Genomic DNA, 18,453 nt, shown 5'->3' with positions numbered 1-18,453 from the left:
TGAGTTCTACGTTTTGAATTAGTCTGGGTATCACAATAGCCGTTTACCGCGGTTAACTTTTCGCATTTTGCGTTACATTGTAGCCCAGCATGAATGAGAGGCAATTTTGGGCAATTTTGTTGGTTCGGCCCGATCACTTTGTAATACAAATGAGAAAAGTTAGTTAAAAGAGCTACCGATGGATAAACTATATTCAGTGTTAAACCAGGAGCCATAATCGGGGACGGGGACCGTAAGCGCGCGCCATTTCTAGTATTGGGGCTGTCCCCATGATATGGGACAATTTTTCTATTTTTAGAACAAATTGCGCCATCGCCTGCGGCACACGCGCGTACATGCTGCGAGGATTTTTGCGGATGTCGCGCGGGGGAAATGGCGTCCGAAATTCCCGAACTTTTTCATGTTTTTGGCCCACAACTCAACGCGTTTACGTCTGTTGGAATTTTGCTTAAATATTTTCGTCGTAAGCTGCTCCAGTTGGAGTGAAGTAAGACAGTGTCGAATTTAGGTATGTTCCGCTTTAAGCTTATATATATCGCTGACCAAGTTGTGTTCCGATGCTTCTTTTACATGAGCTGTACATTACTCCACTGTAAATTTCACATATGTTGAAGATTAACAGCTTTTCCATGACACAACAAAACACTAGCTGGATATATTTAGATATAGCAGAGTTTCAGGACTTCATAGTTTCTTAGCTCCTCTTACCACACGCTTGCGAGGAATTTGCCAGTCTATCGCGACCGAAAAGTAAAACAAAACAATTGCTAGTTTGAGTTTCGCCTGAATTGTAAGCAACGCTTGATGTTTCATCAAGGCCCAATAACTTTACGTCCGTAGATACTGCTCAGTTTTATTTGTGTAAAAATCTAGTAAATTGTCTTTTGTCGACGAATGAGAACGCCCACCGATGCGTGTTTTGTACAGTCACTAAACATGACAAATTGTACTTCCGCCGCACTTTCATGTGAAAACGTACATCGAACTCAAACAATAACTCCATAGTTTTTAAACGTGTTTAAGATTGATAAATGTTTGAGAACATAAAGCTAAGCTGAAAATATGTGAATAAAGCAGAAATAATCAACAAAGTTACGATGACGCTTTCTTTAATCAACTTAGAATAACGATTTCGATTTTGTTGATCGAGTTATCAAAACTCCTTGTCTATTTTCATTTTCGCAATGTAAAATTTCACTCTGTTGAAGAAACACACATGATGATAGTGGCCGTTTTGCGTTCGTGAAATTTGTTGCAGCATCTCAGCACAAAAGATAACGAAACAAATCTTTCTCAAGATTTTTTGACAATTGAAAACACCCACTCGGACTTGAAAGTGCACGAGCTGCACTATCTATGTAAAGAGCTAGTTGTACGCGTCAGACTTCCCTTTCAAAGACTTTGGCAAACTCGCCAAACAAGCAGAAACAATAAGAAACCATGAAAATCAGGTTTTGGTTATGATTAAGCATTGTCTGAGAAACTCACAAATTAACTCGATACCAGAGTAGAGAGTTTTCTTGCTATATTCTTAAGTCAAAACAAACGCAAAAGCATATACGCGTAAGCTTACAACTAGCGCGAGCAGATCTTATTATTCATTCCCAGCGCGAGATTGAAGTCTTGTTTTCGACCCTGAAAAACCCACCTTTTCCGTTAGCTCAGGGCATAAAACTACATATAAGAGACCTGGTTCATATTCCCTGCCTTATTCCCCGCCTTATTCCCTGCCTTATTCCCCGCCATCGCTGTGAAAAATCTGCAAGAGAATCTCGCAATTCTCACCATTTGATCACGCAACGTGAGAACATCCACGCGAGAGGCCCCGACACGTGCGTAGATCCGCGCGGATATATGACGTCAGGATGGCGCAATTTGTTCTAAAAATAGAAAAATTGTCCCATATCATAGGTGCGCGCGGATCCCAAGACTTACGGTCTCCGTCCCCGATTATGGCTCCTGGTTAAACTCATTTAGAAAATAGCCCATAGAAAATACGTGCCCTGATTGGCTTAAAATCGTTTTTCTTTTGCTACCTCGATAGAAACATCCTTGCATACGGCGGCTGCGCCCGCAGTACGAGCGGCAGTCAAAAGTTAGCTGTCCTACCGAATCGACAAGATAATAGCCTTTTTCTTCGCAGCTAACAAAAATAAAGGCAATGCTAAAGTTGCTTTGGCCTCTTCTAATAGTTCACTTGAGAATTCCGGGTTTAATTTGACGAGGAACAGCATATTTTGTTCAAAATAACACAACTATTACCCTACCTGGCGACACTCGACGAACTGCGAGCGAGTTGCTATGCCGAACGCTGGCGATCAATTTTTGGCGCTGAATTGGAAGCTTGGAGACACAAAACGTTTCATATTTTTCACTTTTTTTTTTTCACTTTTTTTTTCATATTTTTCATATGGCTTTTTCATATGGTTTTGGGAATTGTAAATCCCTTTTCGTGAATATTTAATGCCATCTCCAGTGAGAAAAGTTGCCTGATTTCAACACTATTCCTGATTACTTACATTGACGTCAGAACAGAAAAGTTTTTCCCTCCTGCTGAATCCTGATTGTTCAGTTCCGATTTCAGGCGTGCCAGCCGTATGGAAGGATAGAACTGTTGACGTAATTATGGCGCGAGCAAAGAGAATTTACGTTTTGATGATCAAAGTAAGCAAGTTTTCTCTTTTTTCGTCTAGCAATTTTATGAACAAAATAGGAAACATGTTCTCCGTGTTTGTAGCAACTTTCGTGGAAGTTTGGGACAACTTGAAAAAACTATTCCCGCACTGATTTCACGTGACACCGCGGAAATACGTTTTTTGACGTCACAGTAACTGGTCAGTGGTCATCACCATCGGGCTGTGTTGTCCTGCGATCGATCAGTTCTCTGAGATCGGTGTTTTGCTTCGTTTTAAGGTTGAAAATATCCTTGATACTTCTCGTTATTGGTGAGCTTGACGCCCTTAAATGGGTTTTTAATACTCAAGCAATGTTCGTAAAGAATAGTGGTACAGGGGAGTCATTTTGTGTGGAGTAATGTGTAGTTTGCTGACTCGAGCCAGCTCGAGCGGACGAAGCGTGGATCGCGCATTCTCGTCCCCAGAGCCTCCGTTTCTTTTGGTCACGTGGTCGGAGAAACGGCGTATGTCGTCAACGACATTTTAAGACGAGTAGCACTGGGGACGAGAATGTGGATCGCGTTGCTTCAGCCGCCCTCGCCTCAGAATTGTCAAAATCAACGATGGGTATCCAGCAAAGCAGAAGATTGGTCCTGTATGCAGGTTTTGCAAGGATTTTGAAGACTGGTTGGATTTAAAGTGTAATTTGCGCGAAATGGTTAAGGTACTACATGTAAGTCGGGACCGTTTTATTCACACTCACTTTGCGCCGACGTGTGGCGCTTGTTCATTGAGATTATATTTCGGAACGCGTCCAAGAAACTTTGATAAGAATTTGTCTTTAAAGACTGGCGTTTTGGCGTTTCTATCACCTTTCTGACTTTCTGCGCCTTTTGGAACGGGTGAAGTAAATTTTTTGTACCTGTCGTTTGCTGTCAGAATAAAACATTTGTTACATTTGTTCATTTCATTCACAAGATATTTCTGTATCATTAAAGATTGTTTAAGCCTACATTATATATATTTGACTGTTATTGTTTTTCCTTTCATTTAATTTAATTCAGATGAGCTTTGCTCAATCACTACAAAATAATTTTTACATTGCAATCAACATGTACATATCACATGCTTTGAATCAATATGAAATTAATTATGATCCCCTTAGTAATAATATTGTATCATCCTCCCTTCTGTAAGATTCTTACTTAACTTGTAACCACTTTATTACAAGACATTATAGTACCTGATGGCAATAAATTATATATATGTAATTATATGTATTTATTTTTTTTCCTGTGATAAATTGGCTAACAAGTGGGTTTGTTTATGCCACTGTGTCTCCGAATTGGCTTACTGTCTTCTACAAACCATTGGTAATATATCTTCGCTGCATCTAACTCAGATACTAGACACAAAAGCATGTATTAAAGAACAGATACATTTCTTACAAATTAATATTTATTACATTTAGTTCATCACTTAAGTTCTACAACATTGCTTTTCTCCAGTGAGAAATTTTGTGCAAAGTCTGAAGTTGTAAGTTGCAAAAACAAGTTCCGTCAGTAGTTGCGAATCACTTAAAATCAGGCTTTGGTACAGTAAACTGAATGGCAGAAAGCGAGGAAATTAGAAATTGTCTCAAATACACAAGTGATAAAAGAGGTAAAGTTGAGTGAAATCTACAGACTCCTTTTTTTTAGGTTTAGGGTTAAGGTTAGGCCTAAGGGACAAGGTGGGAGGTGCGGTGGCCTTGTGGTTAGTGCGCTCAGCAATGGATCGAGCGGTTCGTGTTTGAGCCCTGGTCAAGGACATTGTGTTGTGTTTTTGGGCAAGACACTTTTACTCTCACGGTGCCTCTCTCCACAAAGGTGTACATATGGGTACGGGTGAATTTAATCCTGGGAGTAACTCTGTGATCAACTAGCATCCTATCCAGGGGGTAGTAGAAATACTCCTAGTCGGTTCATGCTACAGAAACCAAGATAAGCCTGGCCTGATGGGTCACTTGGCTCTATGCAGACTTTACCTTTTACTTAGGGACAAGGTACTGCATCAAGTGGGGGAAGGGACAGTGGAGTCAGAACCTCCCACTTCCCATACCCTGTTCTCCCACTTTCCATACCTCTATCTCTTGACTCCCACCCTTGTTCGTCCTGCTCCTGTCCCCTGTAAATTAAGAGACTCAAAACACATCCTAGTCATTTAGCTGCACAGTCCTTAGGCATTTCCTTTTCTTTTTTTCCTTCATTTTCAGCCTTGCTACTCTTACCCACGTCTTTCAAGTGAATGACCAGCTATGACGTAACCACTGTCAAAGGGTTTCATTTTGAGCCTCATTTTGAGCCCAAGGGTGAATTTTTCTTTGCCCGTCGGCCTAGAAGTCTCTAAAGACACTAAATGAAAGTCAAGTAACATTTTCAGTTCTTGTTTTTGAAAATATTTGAAGCCTTAATGAATGACAAATTAGCATTTTGCATTTCTCTCCGGATTCCTGCCCCCTGCCTCTCCCCACCATCAACAGATGGCTGAATGGTCAGGAGAGGAGTTGCCATATGGAGAGCAGTGGTCAGTGTTCTCTCAGTTGGTGTTTTTACAGCATTGATGTTGTGGAAATCATCCATGGACAGTATCTAAAAGGACTTTTGCTGAGCCAGAATAGAAAAAAATGTACAATAGAAGAAGTTTTCTATTGGGAAATCCAGATAATAGTAATATGTAAACAAATGTTAATTTTAGAAAGTTATACAGAGTCTCAGGCTCTAAGGTAATGTGGTCAGAAATTGTCTGGGTGGCCTTATAATCAGAAGATTGTTGTGTGAATACAGGGGGGATAGCCTATTTATAACTAAAAATGAAATTCATTTATTGAGTTTTAACTGGAAGTTGTCATTACCCAGATTTTATGGTATTTTTATTGTCTTACAATAACATATGCATGTATTTTTAATTATCCTTTAAACAGCTTTGTATTCCATGTCTTCTGCCATCTTAAGATAATCAGATGTCATGTACTTCTTGTGGTTTTTTCTAATAGCTAAATAGCTTTTTTTTCTAAACTCTAATAGCTATGCAACTAGTTTAAAATAATTTTCACACTTTAGAGGCGCTATAAGCAAAATACAGAACTGCAACAATTCGAAATTATGACAAGAAACAAAGAAACAATAATAAACATGAAAATTTAAAATTTTATTTTCGTCAGCCTCAAGCTTCCTGAAGTACAGTATGATTAAAATTGGATATTTTATGATGAAACATACCTTGGTGAATTCTTCCTCGAGTTGAGGCCAAATTTTGAACCCTTTTGGGGATTCAGTCCTACACTTGTTACACCAACGTGTCTAAGATTTATACGAAGTACTGCTTCGATTTCGGCCAACTTGGTCTATAATTCGGTGATATCGAGTGAGGACAGGATGACCGTGTTTACTTACGCGAGTGCCCCCAATCGAACACGAGCATGTCTTCCCGACGAATTTGATCGAAATGCCGTTTACATACCGATTCATACGGTTAAAGCCCATCAATTCAACAAACTTGAGAAGTTGATGTCCTCAGAATACCGCTACAGCAACATAAAAGCTGCCTAGTTTTAGCCTTAGCGCACATCGTAACGTAAATTGCCACTGGCTCGCCACTTGCGAGCATGTACTCTCACGAAACAACAACAATTTCACACCGTGTGCAAGTTCAGTTTGTCTTTGGCACAATATATAATATTAACTGAGAACTATCCAACAAATGAGCGGAGTTTAAAAGCTAAGTTTACAGTGTGCGCTCTAAGTTTTGTATCTTTTTGACTGTCGACAAGACTCGCTGTGAAAACAATGTAAAAGTTGCAGACATTTTGTAGTTTTGTTAAGGTGTACCGCTGACCAGCAAAATACTGTATCGCGCCCCCAAAAAAGTATTTCCGCGGTGTCATTTCACGTTGTCCCAAGCTTCCACTCGTGTTTCTATTAATTCATTAGAATACGAGCTCGAGAATTGTATCACGCATAGAAATCGAGAGCGAATAATCTAATTGTTTGAGTATAAATCTACTAGTCGTTCAAAACCTTATCTAAATCGTCTTCACAGACACTTCGAAAACGCCGAAAAGCGGCCTTCATTTTGTTAACAAGGGCACACTGCTACGCTAGTCACTATCTATCGCAGAATAGATAGTGAGTAGTGTAGCCAATCAGAGAACGGCATTCCGAACAATAGTAGATAGTAGATCTAGATTTATACTAGAACTCGATAGAAGCACCGTGCATGTTTTCTATTTCTTAATTTCAGCTTTAATTAATGATGATTCAAGTGATCAATATAGTTGTACTAAGATCTGGGTCATTTATTATCACCGTAAATTAAATCCAATGATTATGTGTTAAATACTTATTCAGCAGAGGCATGTTTAAAGAATGCACGTAAAGCGAAGCTTTCACGATTTATAAGAAGGAAGTTTAATTAAATAAGTTGACATATAAGAAATCTAAAGAAAGATATCAAGAGCAAGCGAAGAAAAGATTGTTAATCAGAACTGAAGACCTAAGAACACATTTAAGGATTGTAAATAAGATATGATTAAATATTGTTAATTAAAAAGTGTCGAATGCCTTTTGCGTTCAGTTGAGTTTGCCAACGACTGAATTACGTGAGAAGTACTCGAACTTATTAGAAAGTATTTAAAAATACTGTAGTTGTAGTCAGGCATAGTAATAAAATCTTAAAAAGGTTGTTGTCACTGACTTAAAAATCTTAAAATAGACGTTTCGGCTAAAATACTATAACCTTCTTCAGTGATGAAATGAGTGTTATCGGCGTCTAAATGTAAATGAGATGTTTATAAGAATGTGAGGAACTCGCGAGGGATCAATTTAGCATTTTGTAAATGTCTGGAATATGCGCGTGGTCATTAATTGAATTCGGTTCGCGAATGGACTGCCACGCTTCGAAGAACAATCTACGCGACCACAAGGGACAGCGGTCTATGACCTTGACATTATTAAAATCAAATTCGTGGTTGTTTTTCATACAGTGTTGCGCCAAAAGAGAGTTCTTGTCATATGTGAGGACGGCTCTTTTATGTTCTTTTGTTCTGGATCTCAGTGCTCTGGATGTTTGACCGATGTAAAGTTTTTCACAGTTTTTACAATTGATTTTATACACAACACCAGTTGACAGGTCTTGATCGAATTTGTCCTCCGGTTTCTTCAGGATCGAACCAACCGTTTTGACGGGTTTATGAGCAACATTTACGTCGAATTTTCCCAAAGTTCTTGCAATTTTTTCAGAGATTCCTTGAAAATATGGCAAAGTAACAAAGCCTCTGTGGCTTTGTAGCTGATTATTTTGGGGCTGATTTAATGCTTTAGGTGGTTTGGTTCTTTGGCAGCTTTTTAAAAATTGGTCCGTGTAACCATTGGTTTTGAGTGCGTCCACCACGTGTTGTACTTCGGACTTTTTGTCTTCGTCAGTCGACGGAATATTCTTTGCTCTGTCAAGAAGGGTTCTGGCCACTGAGCGTTTGTGTTGTAAAGGGTGGTGAGAGTTGAAATGGAGATACTTGTCGGTATGGGTTGCTTTTCTGTAAACACTGGTTTTAATTGATCCATCAGTATTTCTAGTTGTCTTCGTGTCGAGGAATGCGATGGATCTATCACTCTCTTCTTCGACTGTGAATTTGATGTGCTGGTTGATCGAGTTAAGATGGGAGTGAAATTCAGTGAGATGCTCACTGGCGAGGCAAACATGGCTATCGTCGACATATCTGTACCACCACTTGCGGGGGGGGGGGGGGGGGGTATGCAGTACTTAACGCTCTCTCTTCGACGTGTTCCATCACCAAATTTGCCAAGATAGCGCTTACAGGTGAACCCATGGGACAGCCGAATATTTGTTTGTAGAAAACACCACCAAAGACAAAGTAGTTGTTGTCAAGTACGAATTCAAACAAATTCATGATGTTGTCCACGGACGTATTAGCGAACTTAAGCAGTGACGCTTTTGCGACGCGGACGCTAACCAGAAATTAAAAGTTCTCGTTCCAGGTGTTCACTACAGCTTTTTGGTCAGGAAAGTTTGGTGTAAAATACAAACACGACAACTTTCCAGTTGATCCCACAGGTCAGAAGCGCGCCAGAATTAGCTCTACTCCTCTTCCGGTTGCCGTCCGCGTCTCAAAAACGTCGCTGCTTAAGTTCGCTATTGGTTCTTTCGGGGATGGTCGAATCGGACTCAAGTCTGGCCTTAGTCACCTCGAGTGCCAGTGCCGTGGGGATAGATGTGAAAAGCGATACAACATCAAAAGACACCATGATCTCATGCGTCGATAAACCCGTCAAGACGGTTGGTTCGATCCTGAAGAAACCGGAGGACAAATTCGATCAAGACCTGTCAACTGGTGGCGTGTATAAAATCAATTGTAAAAACTGTGGAAAAACTTTACATCGGTCAAACATCCAGAGCACTGAGATCCAGAACAAAAAAACATAAAAGAGCGTCCTCACATGTGACAAGAACTCTCTTTTGGCGCAACACTGTATGAAAAACAACCACGAATTTGATTTTAGTAATGTCAAGGTCATAGACCGCTGTCCCTTGTGGTCGCGTAGATTGTTCTTGGAAGCGTGGCATTCCACCCGCGAACCGAACTAAATTAATGACCACGCGCATATTCCAGACATTTACAAAATGCTAAATTGATCCCTCGCGAGTTCCTCACATTCTTATAAACATCTCATTTACATTTAGACGCCGATAACATTCATTTCATCACTGAAGAAGGTTATAGTATTTTAGCCGAAACGTCTATTTTAAGATTTTTAAGTCAGTGACAACAACCTTTTTAAGATTTTATTATTAGAAAGTAATTTTACAGGAAAAGGGCCAATTCAGGTTTGTTTTTCTTTTGGACTGCTTCACAGGTTGTCCACATTCTGGAATATCCTATTTTCGTCCCCATAGCCCTTTTCGCGTCTCTTAGCAGGCAGGGCCTTAGCATGCGAAACGAAGGGCCCTTCATTTCTCTTGCCAAAACCCGCCGGCTAAGAAACGTGAAAAGGGCTATAGGGACAAGAAAGGGATACCCATCTCCCTTGACCCATTGACACCTGTGTCGGCAGTTACCGGCTGTGGTGAGCGTTGGCCTTTGTTCCACTTCTGACGTCATCACCTTCAACCAAAATTGGCATCACTTATACTCAAGTTCTGAAGGAGGAAAAGATCCAGTTTCCAATGATACCCAGATCAGAGTGATTGGGTCAATTATTATAAGACAATTAAATATGTACGAAAAAGTTTAGAAATTTCATTGAAAGCTTGAGCAAATTTTCCCTCAACTGCACTTGGCTATTCCGTTGTGAGAATTGCCCGTCTCGATGATGCTTTCTCGGGAATTGTTCCACTGGTTGCAAGCCCAGAAGAAGGTCCACCACTGCAGCAAAAAGATCAGAAAAGGATAAAAAGAAAAGGCGAAAAGCCTTAAGACGTAGGTCACGATGTACACAGGTACAACTGAAAAGCGAGACAAGTAATGTATATTTTTCTAACAAATACGAGCCGCTTAAAATTCATTCCAGTGTCTACAGTTACTTATGCTTTATGTTTGACTTGAATAAGCTAAGTACTTTTTGTAAATATGTGTAACTTACAAACTTTTCTTAGCACCCTTGCACTACTGTAGTTAATATTGGTTTGTATTCACCCTTAGCGCTGGCCGAAATTTTATAAAAACGACAGCACATACAATGCGTGTTTTATCTATGCCCTTTCAACATTCAGAACTTATATTTTTGCAGCTTAATCAAAGTCTGAATTGTTTTTATATGCTATTGTAAACGAAGATTCTTATGTAATATTTTTTAGTGACTTAAAACATTTTTTTCCCAAAGTAACAAGATTTTAATTCTAGTCAAGATTAATAGGAGTCGAGTTTACGTTCACGTTTTTATTGTGTGTTTAAATTAAACTTCAGTTAACTTTTTAGCTTTGACAGTTTCAGATAAGTCAGCGGCTCATGTGATTTTAAGCATACCACGCATACACATCAACACATGTTGTTCCACTATTGTTCTCTTCACTCCAATCGGTCCAATCCTGTCCATACCATATCTGCAGCTCCTGATTGCGTGACACAGACACCTGAATGGGAAGATCGCGGAAAATGAGCTCTGGAGATGTGTGGGTAGTTCCATTAAGACTGTAAAAGTGGTTTTTGTTTTCAACGCCAGCTTTTAAGTCTCCAGCTGGTGGCAGGATGGCTTCTTTCTTTGCACTGGTAATGATAGTCATTAAGCTGTTTTTGCTATAGTAGGGGCTTGTACTGCAGCCCCAGTAGGATGGAGGGAAATTTCGGTTACATATGATCGAGCCCGACTTGTGGACGAGCTTCACTGTCTTGAGAAGTCCACTCTTTGTGATGTTAAAGGCGCCGAACTGGTTATCTCGCGCCCCAAAGCAAACGGACTCTTTGTTTATTTTCTGCCAGTTTCCTAAAAAAAAAATTATTAAAAAATATACAATACTAATGGTAAAAAAAGTATTTAACATGGAAAGTGATTAGAATCGACCAAATTATATATCAAGGCAATCAGAGGCGCTCTAACTAGGCAAAACAAGAGCTCAGTAAAGAGTAAGTACTGCTGGATCGTTCAATTAGAGGTTTTCCAACAGACACGTTCATGGTCATCAGGAGTTTGTTTTGCGTCGTACATCTGGATCCTATTCCAAACCCTTTTAGCTCATTTAACCCAGTTATGCCACTGGAGAACAAAGATACTGCTTGCCCCTAGATTGTTTGGTTGATCGACTACGCACTTCTTATTTCAGAGCAACGAAAGAGTTCAATCAATCACAGCACGAGTTTGAGCAATAAGGGCCTGAGTCTGCTCGTAACCTCACCAATCATGGTTGAGCATTGTGAATACCCGGTTGGAACAAACAAAAAATACATTTGAATTTTGCTGACTTAAAAAGCACACAAACAATACTACAATTAAACATATTAATTTGAACTCAGCGCAGACACTCTGCATTGATAGGTTTTTAAACACATTCTTACATTCTTGCCACTAGTTTTAGAGTTAGGTCATGCACACTTTGTTTGAAAACATTGTAGTCGCTAGACCGCTGATGTCTCAACTGAACCGAGCTGGCTAGCCTGCGAGCAGGCTCACGTTGGAGTACAAGCGCGCGCGGGGTAGCCGCGAGGCGAGAAAGTGAGCCTGCTCTGATCTCTGCAAATTTTTAAATCCATCCCGGAAACCGCAGAAAAGAATACGTCAATTAATTTTCACCGGAAGTATGACCTTTGGCAGCTCAGATTTCTCGGGAAAATTGTAAATTTTTTTCAAAGCAACGGGTGGGCGCGATATCCGTTGTTGATAAAGTTTTGCCGAAGAAAAACTGTCAAAGTTTATGTCTACTAAGGAAACACACTTGATTCCAAATGATCTTGCTTTGGCAATCTGATCTTTGACGATGCTGGTAAACGGGCAAACGCCTTCGTGTTGTTTCGTTGTCCGATTGCAATCACATGCGTTTGTAATATTTAACTCTTCCCATATGCAGTCGGCAACAGGACAAGTACGTCTTGATTCATTAACATACTTTCAACTGCTATATCCTGCTCCCTCTTTAGTTTGAAATTTAACCAGAAATACTGACTCCAAATGTGGAAGACTTGTTTTTTATTGTGCGGTAAATTAGCGACTCCATGGGGATTTAATCGCTCCTGATCAAACATAACAAATTGACAGTTTTCTCGCCTTTCCCGCTTTTCGACCAATGGTATTTCACTTCGCTCAGACGAAGCAGAAATGAAAAACTTACAGAGATCAGGACAGGCTCACTTTCTTGGCGCCTCTTCACCAGACTCCATCGGTTCGCTTTGCTCTTCGCCGCTCGCGCGTGTGACTCAAAGGTGAGCCTGCTCGCAGGCTACGAGCTGGCGGATTGACATTTTGTTGCTCGGTTCGAATTTGGTTTTGTCGCTGGACCGAATTGTGGAGGCGCTGTGGCCTCATGACTAGTGCGCTCGTCTCTGGATCGAGTGGTCCGTGTTCGAGCCCTGGCCGAGGACCTTGTACTGCATTCTTGGACGAGACACTTAACTCTCAGCGTGCCTCTCTCTACCCAGGTGTACTAATGAGTACCGGCGAATTAAAGCTACAATCTGTACCTTCACAGCGAGCCAGGATTGTCTGAGCATTCCCATCAGAATATATCCAGTAATCCCCTTAAACTATCTCATTTCCTTCACTGGCCTTGATCTCACTGCACGATTCAGCAGGAAGCTCTTGAATGGAGCCAAGAGGAACTGTGTGATACAACAAAAGATCTATCAGGAGTAATTTTATTTCAAATGTTTACAAGAAGAGCTTAAGGTGGCTCGAAACAATTTCCAGCACTTAGATTTTGATGGGTCGTTATAACCAATCTTTATCACTTGATGCTACAATCATGGTATCAAAAAACTGCCCTATCTTTAGTGAACACGTTGTTGTCATTTTCGTGACAAAATAGATTACCATAGCAACTTATAATTAAAAAACGGCATGGTGAAATTTTTTTATATTGTCAAATTTTAATAAGCATGATAAGACGCAACTTTTGGCAAAGTTTGAAAAAAATATTTACATAGGGATCAGAGCCACCTGAAAATTAAAAAAATCAAATATTAGAATTATCTGAATTTTGGGCAGAGAGCTTCGGAATCATGTTAGAATTTTGATTTATCACGAAAATGGAGTATTGTCTCGTGTAATATTTGTTACTTCCGACGAAGAAATGGGTGCGAGGCTGCTTTTCATGATCACATATGACGTATTGGTAACCGTTAGTTGGATACGAGAAATTTTACCTCAAGTAATCAGTGTTACCAGTTTAATAAAAGATTGTTTTAACCTCGCTCCGTCATATCAACGTAGCGGCTAACAACTTTATAAGAAGAAAACTTTATCTTCTTTGTCTAACTCAGATGAAGTTCCTAACCATAATGCTGCTACGACTGATGATAAACGACTGCTCGCGATTGCAAAAGTTTCCTTATATTTGTGCTTCCAGCTTAGAATAATGTACGTAAAAAGTAAACATTTCCAAATTAGCTTTTACGCTTAAACATTACCCGTGAAAATATTTAGCACGAAATTAGAAGGCTTTTGTAAATATTTTTGTGAGTCTATGGAAACAGGCGCCCACGCACGTATCAACAAATCGTATTTTACACAGCGGACCTCTTCACTGACTTCATTGGAATGGATTTTAACACTATAATATATCTGCATGTAAAACCTCGGTTGCTGATGAAAAATGTTGATTTAACAAATTGACGTCAGTTTTTTATGCGATAAATTGCGTCATAACATTGTCAAAGTGGCTGTGGAACCACGAGCCGCAGGCGAGTGGTTCCGCAGTAAACTTTGACAATGTAATGACGAAATTTATCATCAATAAGAGGACTGACGCATAAAAAACTAACGTCAATTTGTTTTTTACAATAACAAGACCCCAAAATGGCCGCTCTAAACGCCGTAAATTTGCCGTAAACAAAGCGATAAGTGAATGTTATTCAAAATGACGCGAGCATTGTCAATAGCTTTTCTCCCTTTTTGATTGGTTACTTGAAAAAGTCCATAAAATGTCATTGGTTAAAAAGTTAACAGTTTGACAGCTGGAAGTTGAACTTGAAAGCTTGCATAAATTAAAATTTTATCCGTCTGTACTCTTATTGATGGTAAAAATGAGCCAATCAGCGCGCAAGAAATTAGACAGTTTTGTAAAATTTAGCAATAGACAGAGGTTAAAAGTCAGCTACTGAAATCATAAGGTATATATATTAAAGAGACGGGGTCGAACGCACTCATATTTTTTAATTACTACGAGTATAACAATTTGTTGAATTGCCTAAGCCACGAAAAAAACATTTCAGCTTGACTGCTTCCCATCATTCCTCGCGGCTTCCCCGCTCCCATTGGAGAGTCCGCGCTGCTGAAACAAAGCCAGCTACACATGCTAAGCAATAGCATTTAACGCGACTGAGTTGTAAAAGGGTAAAAAAAGAAATAAGGAGAATCGAAGTATACCTCTGTTTTTTGCTCTTTTCATGTAGAACCTTGTCTGATCTAGCTTGAAATCTTCAGGTCTCGCCTCCTGGGTTCGATTGTTCAATTCACAGAGGTTTTTACCAATGACGAAATTGTAGCTTTGACATGTGACTTCTGCTTCGCACATGAAATAACAACCTGCAGGCCATCCAACCTTGCTAGTTTTAAAGGTATGGCCCTTGAGGAACATTCCTCCAATTGAGTATTCCGCTGTTTGGCATTGGAGAGCAGCTTGAAATACACCAATCCAGGACATCAGGAACGCAACTGAGAGCCAGAACTTGGTATTCATATTGAATTGAATGCCTCAGTGACTTTGCTACAAGCGAAATAGAAACGTTCAAAATGACATGTTAGTGATCTTAATTAGTTGCCATGGAGAATCCATGTTCTTGTTAGCATCTAAAAGACTGCAGCTCTGAACCATCGCTCTCCTTTGTCGGGAACGAAATTAATGACATGATTAATTTAGACAGAATGGATTGAATCTATTTTTCTTAGCTTGATCCCGTTTAATAGCACGCATCACATTCACTACTGTAACGAGAAGGTCCCAATTCGCTACTTGTATGTGCTCAAGGGAACGTTTGAAGATTGCAAAAATCGATAAAAAATTATGTGTCATTTTGTACCTTATTTTTGCGGAGGTGCTTCAAACAGCCTGATGCCAGAGGTTCTCTGTGGTACTTTCTTCTTCCGTCTTTGCTGCTAGCTACTAAAATATCAGTGACATTGAATGAAGCGAACTTCGTTCTCGTGTACGTAATCCACTCAATTATAACATTGTTTTACAAACACAATTTGCAAGCGCGTCAAGGGTGGTGATGACGTCTTCGTTAACACATCACTTTAAAATTCTCAACAAAATCTGTTGTCATTCTTTAAACATGTGTTGTAAATATTTCATTTTTCCAGCCAAGTGTATTACATCTGACACGTTCTAGAAGTGAAGGCAGCTTTGTTGTTGACAGATACTCAAGGCCATAAAACTATTTAAGCGATGCTTTCATGTTCGATCAATAATCGAACAAGTTCGTAATTGATTGATGCCCGGTGAATGAAAAATATAAAGAAAAGATGAAACAGGAAGAACAGTGAAGGCAGAGTAAGTATTTCTAACTATATTGGCAAAGGGGAACTCACGTAAATGTCATCCATTTAACATCAAAGTAAATATCAATTTGAACCGAAAAGAATATTGGGCAACAAAGGAAAGCTAATAGAATGGTTCCTCGCATCCGGCAGGTTCTAGTATACCTTCTTAGAACTCTATGTTGATATTTCTTTCAGACTGAAAAGTAGAAGAACTCGGGTACCCACTTTTTTAGATTCCCGTGTGCTCTACGCTCTGGACCCTTTAATGCGGCCACCTGCTGATGTTAACAAGTTTCTTTATCTCAACGAAAAGCTCAAGTTTTCTTTTTCTGATATTTTTCAACTCAACTTGTTCTCGATCATTCTTGATATTAAGAAACCCTAACTCAATAAACTTCTATTATTACAGGCGAAGATGCATTAAACTATCCCGACATCCTAAGACAAAAGTTACATGTTGCTTTAGCCGGATCTGTTAATCCATTAATTTAGGGTGTTGGTAAACTCGATTGATATCGCGAGAAATATTTCATATCATTATTCGCCCAAGAAATCTCTGACATAGATAAAGATAACCGTTCTTCCTCTTCCCTTGTCTTCTTCCTCACCAAAGTTTACTCATCTCTAATCAGTTTTTGGTAGTGACATATTTTTCCTGAAAAAACGCGGGCAAACTTATTCTAAGAAATAGGACCGTACCACAACTTATGGCCGACATACGAATTTCAAAATTAATCTAACATTTCTCACCAATTTCCGAAGCAGAAATGAAAAGGTTTTCGCCGACGTTTTATCCAAGATTTTCACTGTTTTGAATCCTTATTTTCTGACAAACGAGACACGAAATGTATTGCTCAGTTTTCCTGCATCATTTTTATTAGGATTCTTCTCACGTTTTGTGTTTTCGTCAATTAATCAATTGACGCAAATCTGAAACTGAAAGGATCTCAAATTTTGCGTGGTCTGCTATCCACCAATAACAAACAATTATTTCATCAGCCGAAACTGAAAGCTGAAGCTGATATCACTTACCAAGACCTTGGTTATTCTAGTCAAGTATAAACAAATTAGTTTATTCCCGAGGCAGAAGAAACCCAAAGTTGCGCGTTGCTGGCACAACAAAGTGATTCAAGTATCAGTGTCAGAGAAAACCGGGCAAAACCAAAAGATCCACGTCACATTCAGCATAAAAGCTATTCGAAAGAATTACAAGCCATGGCATTTACCGAGGTAGGCCTTCGTTTTTCTTCGAGATATCACCGCATCACAATGTTCGCCTCACATGCGGTCCAAAACACAGTTATCCCAAGCTCGCAAACTGAGCGTCCGTACAATGCAGTAATACTGAAGTCTCAAAACAGTTGAAATATAATAATTTGTATGGCCAGGAAAAACGGTCCTATTCTTAAGTCTTAGAGACAGGAAGGAGTATAAATAAAATATACGTACCGTGCTTGAGGCATGTTTCCTTGTTTGGCGTGGAAGGTTTGTAAATAATAAATAAATAAATAAATAAATAATAATTTTTATTACAGGAAGCTCTCTCACCTACCGGTTATGGGTCAATTTATGGACGTTTAGATGGTTTCAGTCAGCTTCACTATTTTGTCCTCTGGATATCCTTTCCAAAGTTTGGGTACTGAGTGATCCCAGCCTAACGAGTCCACTGAAGGGAAAGGTCTCCAAATGCTCTAATCGCCTCGAAATTCCACATACATCACGGAAGATAGTCTTCCTTCACGTTCCTATTCTTCATCCGTTCATCCGCGGTCGGTTTAGTTACACTGACATGGAATAGAAAGCTGCCATCTTCGGGAAAGGCTTTTCACTGAGAGCCGTCCGATGTGAAGCCTTAACTGTCAATCATCTCCCACCTTCCGCCTAATCCTTAGACAGGGTATAATTTATATTAACTAAAATTCCAGTGCGTAAATTTCCAGCGAAACGAAAAACAAATTATCTGCTTGATACTTAACTTCCAATGTTACCAAAACAAAATAAAGTTGACCTGTTCAGGCCATTCTTAGTTTTTGTTTTTTTGTTTGAACAGGGTGCCATGTTTTGGGTTTGCATTTCCTCTTGGTTTGGGCCTTAAATAGGGTATCAATTTTCAATTGGATCGTCTTCAAATAGGGTCGGGGTTTAGTCAACCTCGTTCTTAGGGCTTTGGGTTGAGGTTCAGTAAAACTTTTCGCGGCACCTACTCCAAATATACGGAAGTACCCTCCTCCCTCGCCCATTGTTATTGCGTTGTTGTATAGTAACGGCTGCTTGTCAATCGCATCAGCTAAACACGTAGTGAAATTTCCAAATAAAGAAAACACTCAATGAAAAGTGATGTTACAGCGCGGTGAACTCACGCCTTCATGTTTTTTCCAAGAAAGTTCTAGAAAGGTTGGTCTTTCAATATAGATTATGCTTTTGCCACGTCAATACAGAGCTAAATCACAACTTGTAACTAGTTTTACTAACGAACCTAAAATATTGACTACAGGTACTTTCTTAAACATTACATCAACAACGGTTCAATCGCTAAACGGCCGATATTTAATCAGTAAATTTAAATCCTTGTCTAGCACTCGCCAGCTCTTCAGCCAGGAGGCGGGTTACCAGTCAAGATTTGCACATGGTGAAGGAGACCAGTATTAGAGCCT

At 39.6% G+C, this 18,453-nt stretch overlaps 1 protein-coding gene, 1 long non-coding RNA gene and 1 pseudogene across 3 annotated transcripts; 1 reads left to right on the top strand and 2 right to left on the bottom strand.

The window, feature by feature from the left end:
- Positions 1 to 5,476: 5,476 nt before the first annotated feature.
- LOC149107044 (uncharacterized) lies at positions 5,477 to 8,387 on the bottom strand (the record flags this gene model as incomplete). Its single annotated transcript, XM_089297105.1, has 1 exon — positions 5,477 to 8,387. A coding segment is annotated over one exon (915 nt), but the record flags the coding sequence as incomplete, so codon positions are not given.
- Positions 8,388 to 10,114: 1,727 nt separating this feature from the next.
- On the bottom strand, positions 10,115 to 15,016 carry LOC110044586 (uncharacterized; annotated as a pseudogene). The gene is made up of 4 exons (XR_016209427.1): positions 14,684 to 15,016; positions 12,781 to 12,918; positions 12,709 to 12,714; positions 10,115 to 11,092 (listed from the first exon to the last, which is right to left on the bottom strand). The product of XR_016209427.1 is annotated as an uncharacterized LOC110044586 (transcript).
- A 1,682-nt stretch (positions 15,017 to 16,698) lies between these two features.
- LOC149107043 (uncharacterized) lies at positions 16,699 to 17,817 on the top strand. Its single transcript, XR_016209502.1, has 2 exons — positions 16,699 to 17,029; positions 17,335 to 17,817. It is a non-coding gene; the product is annotated as an uncharacterized LOC149107043 (long non-coding RNA).
- Positions 17,818 to 18,453: the final 636 nt, after the last annotated feature.

Source organism: Orbicella faveolata, unplaced genomic scaffold (assembly GCF_042242905.1).
Source record: "Orbicella faveolata isolate gen_17 unplaced genomic scaffold, um_ofav_v1 contig_27, whole genome shotgun sequence".
Lineage (NCBI taxonomy): Eukaryota > Metazoa > Cnidaria > Anthozoa > Scleractinia > Merulinidae > Orbicella > Orbicella faveolata.
Note: the sequence above shows the minus strand (reverse complement) of the source record. Positions and strands in the feature narration are given on the sequence as shown.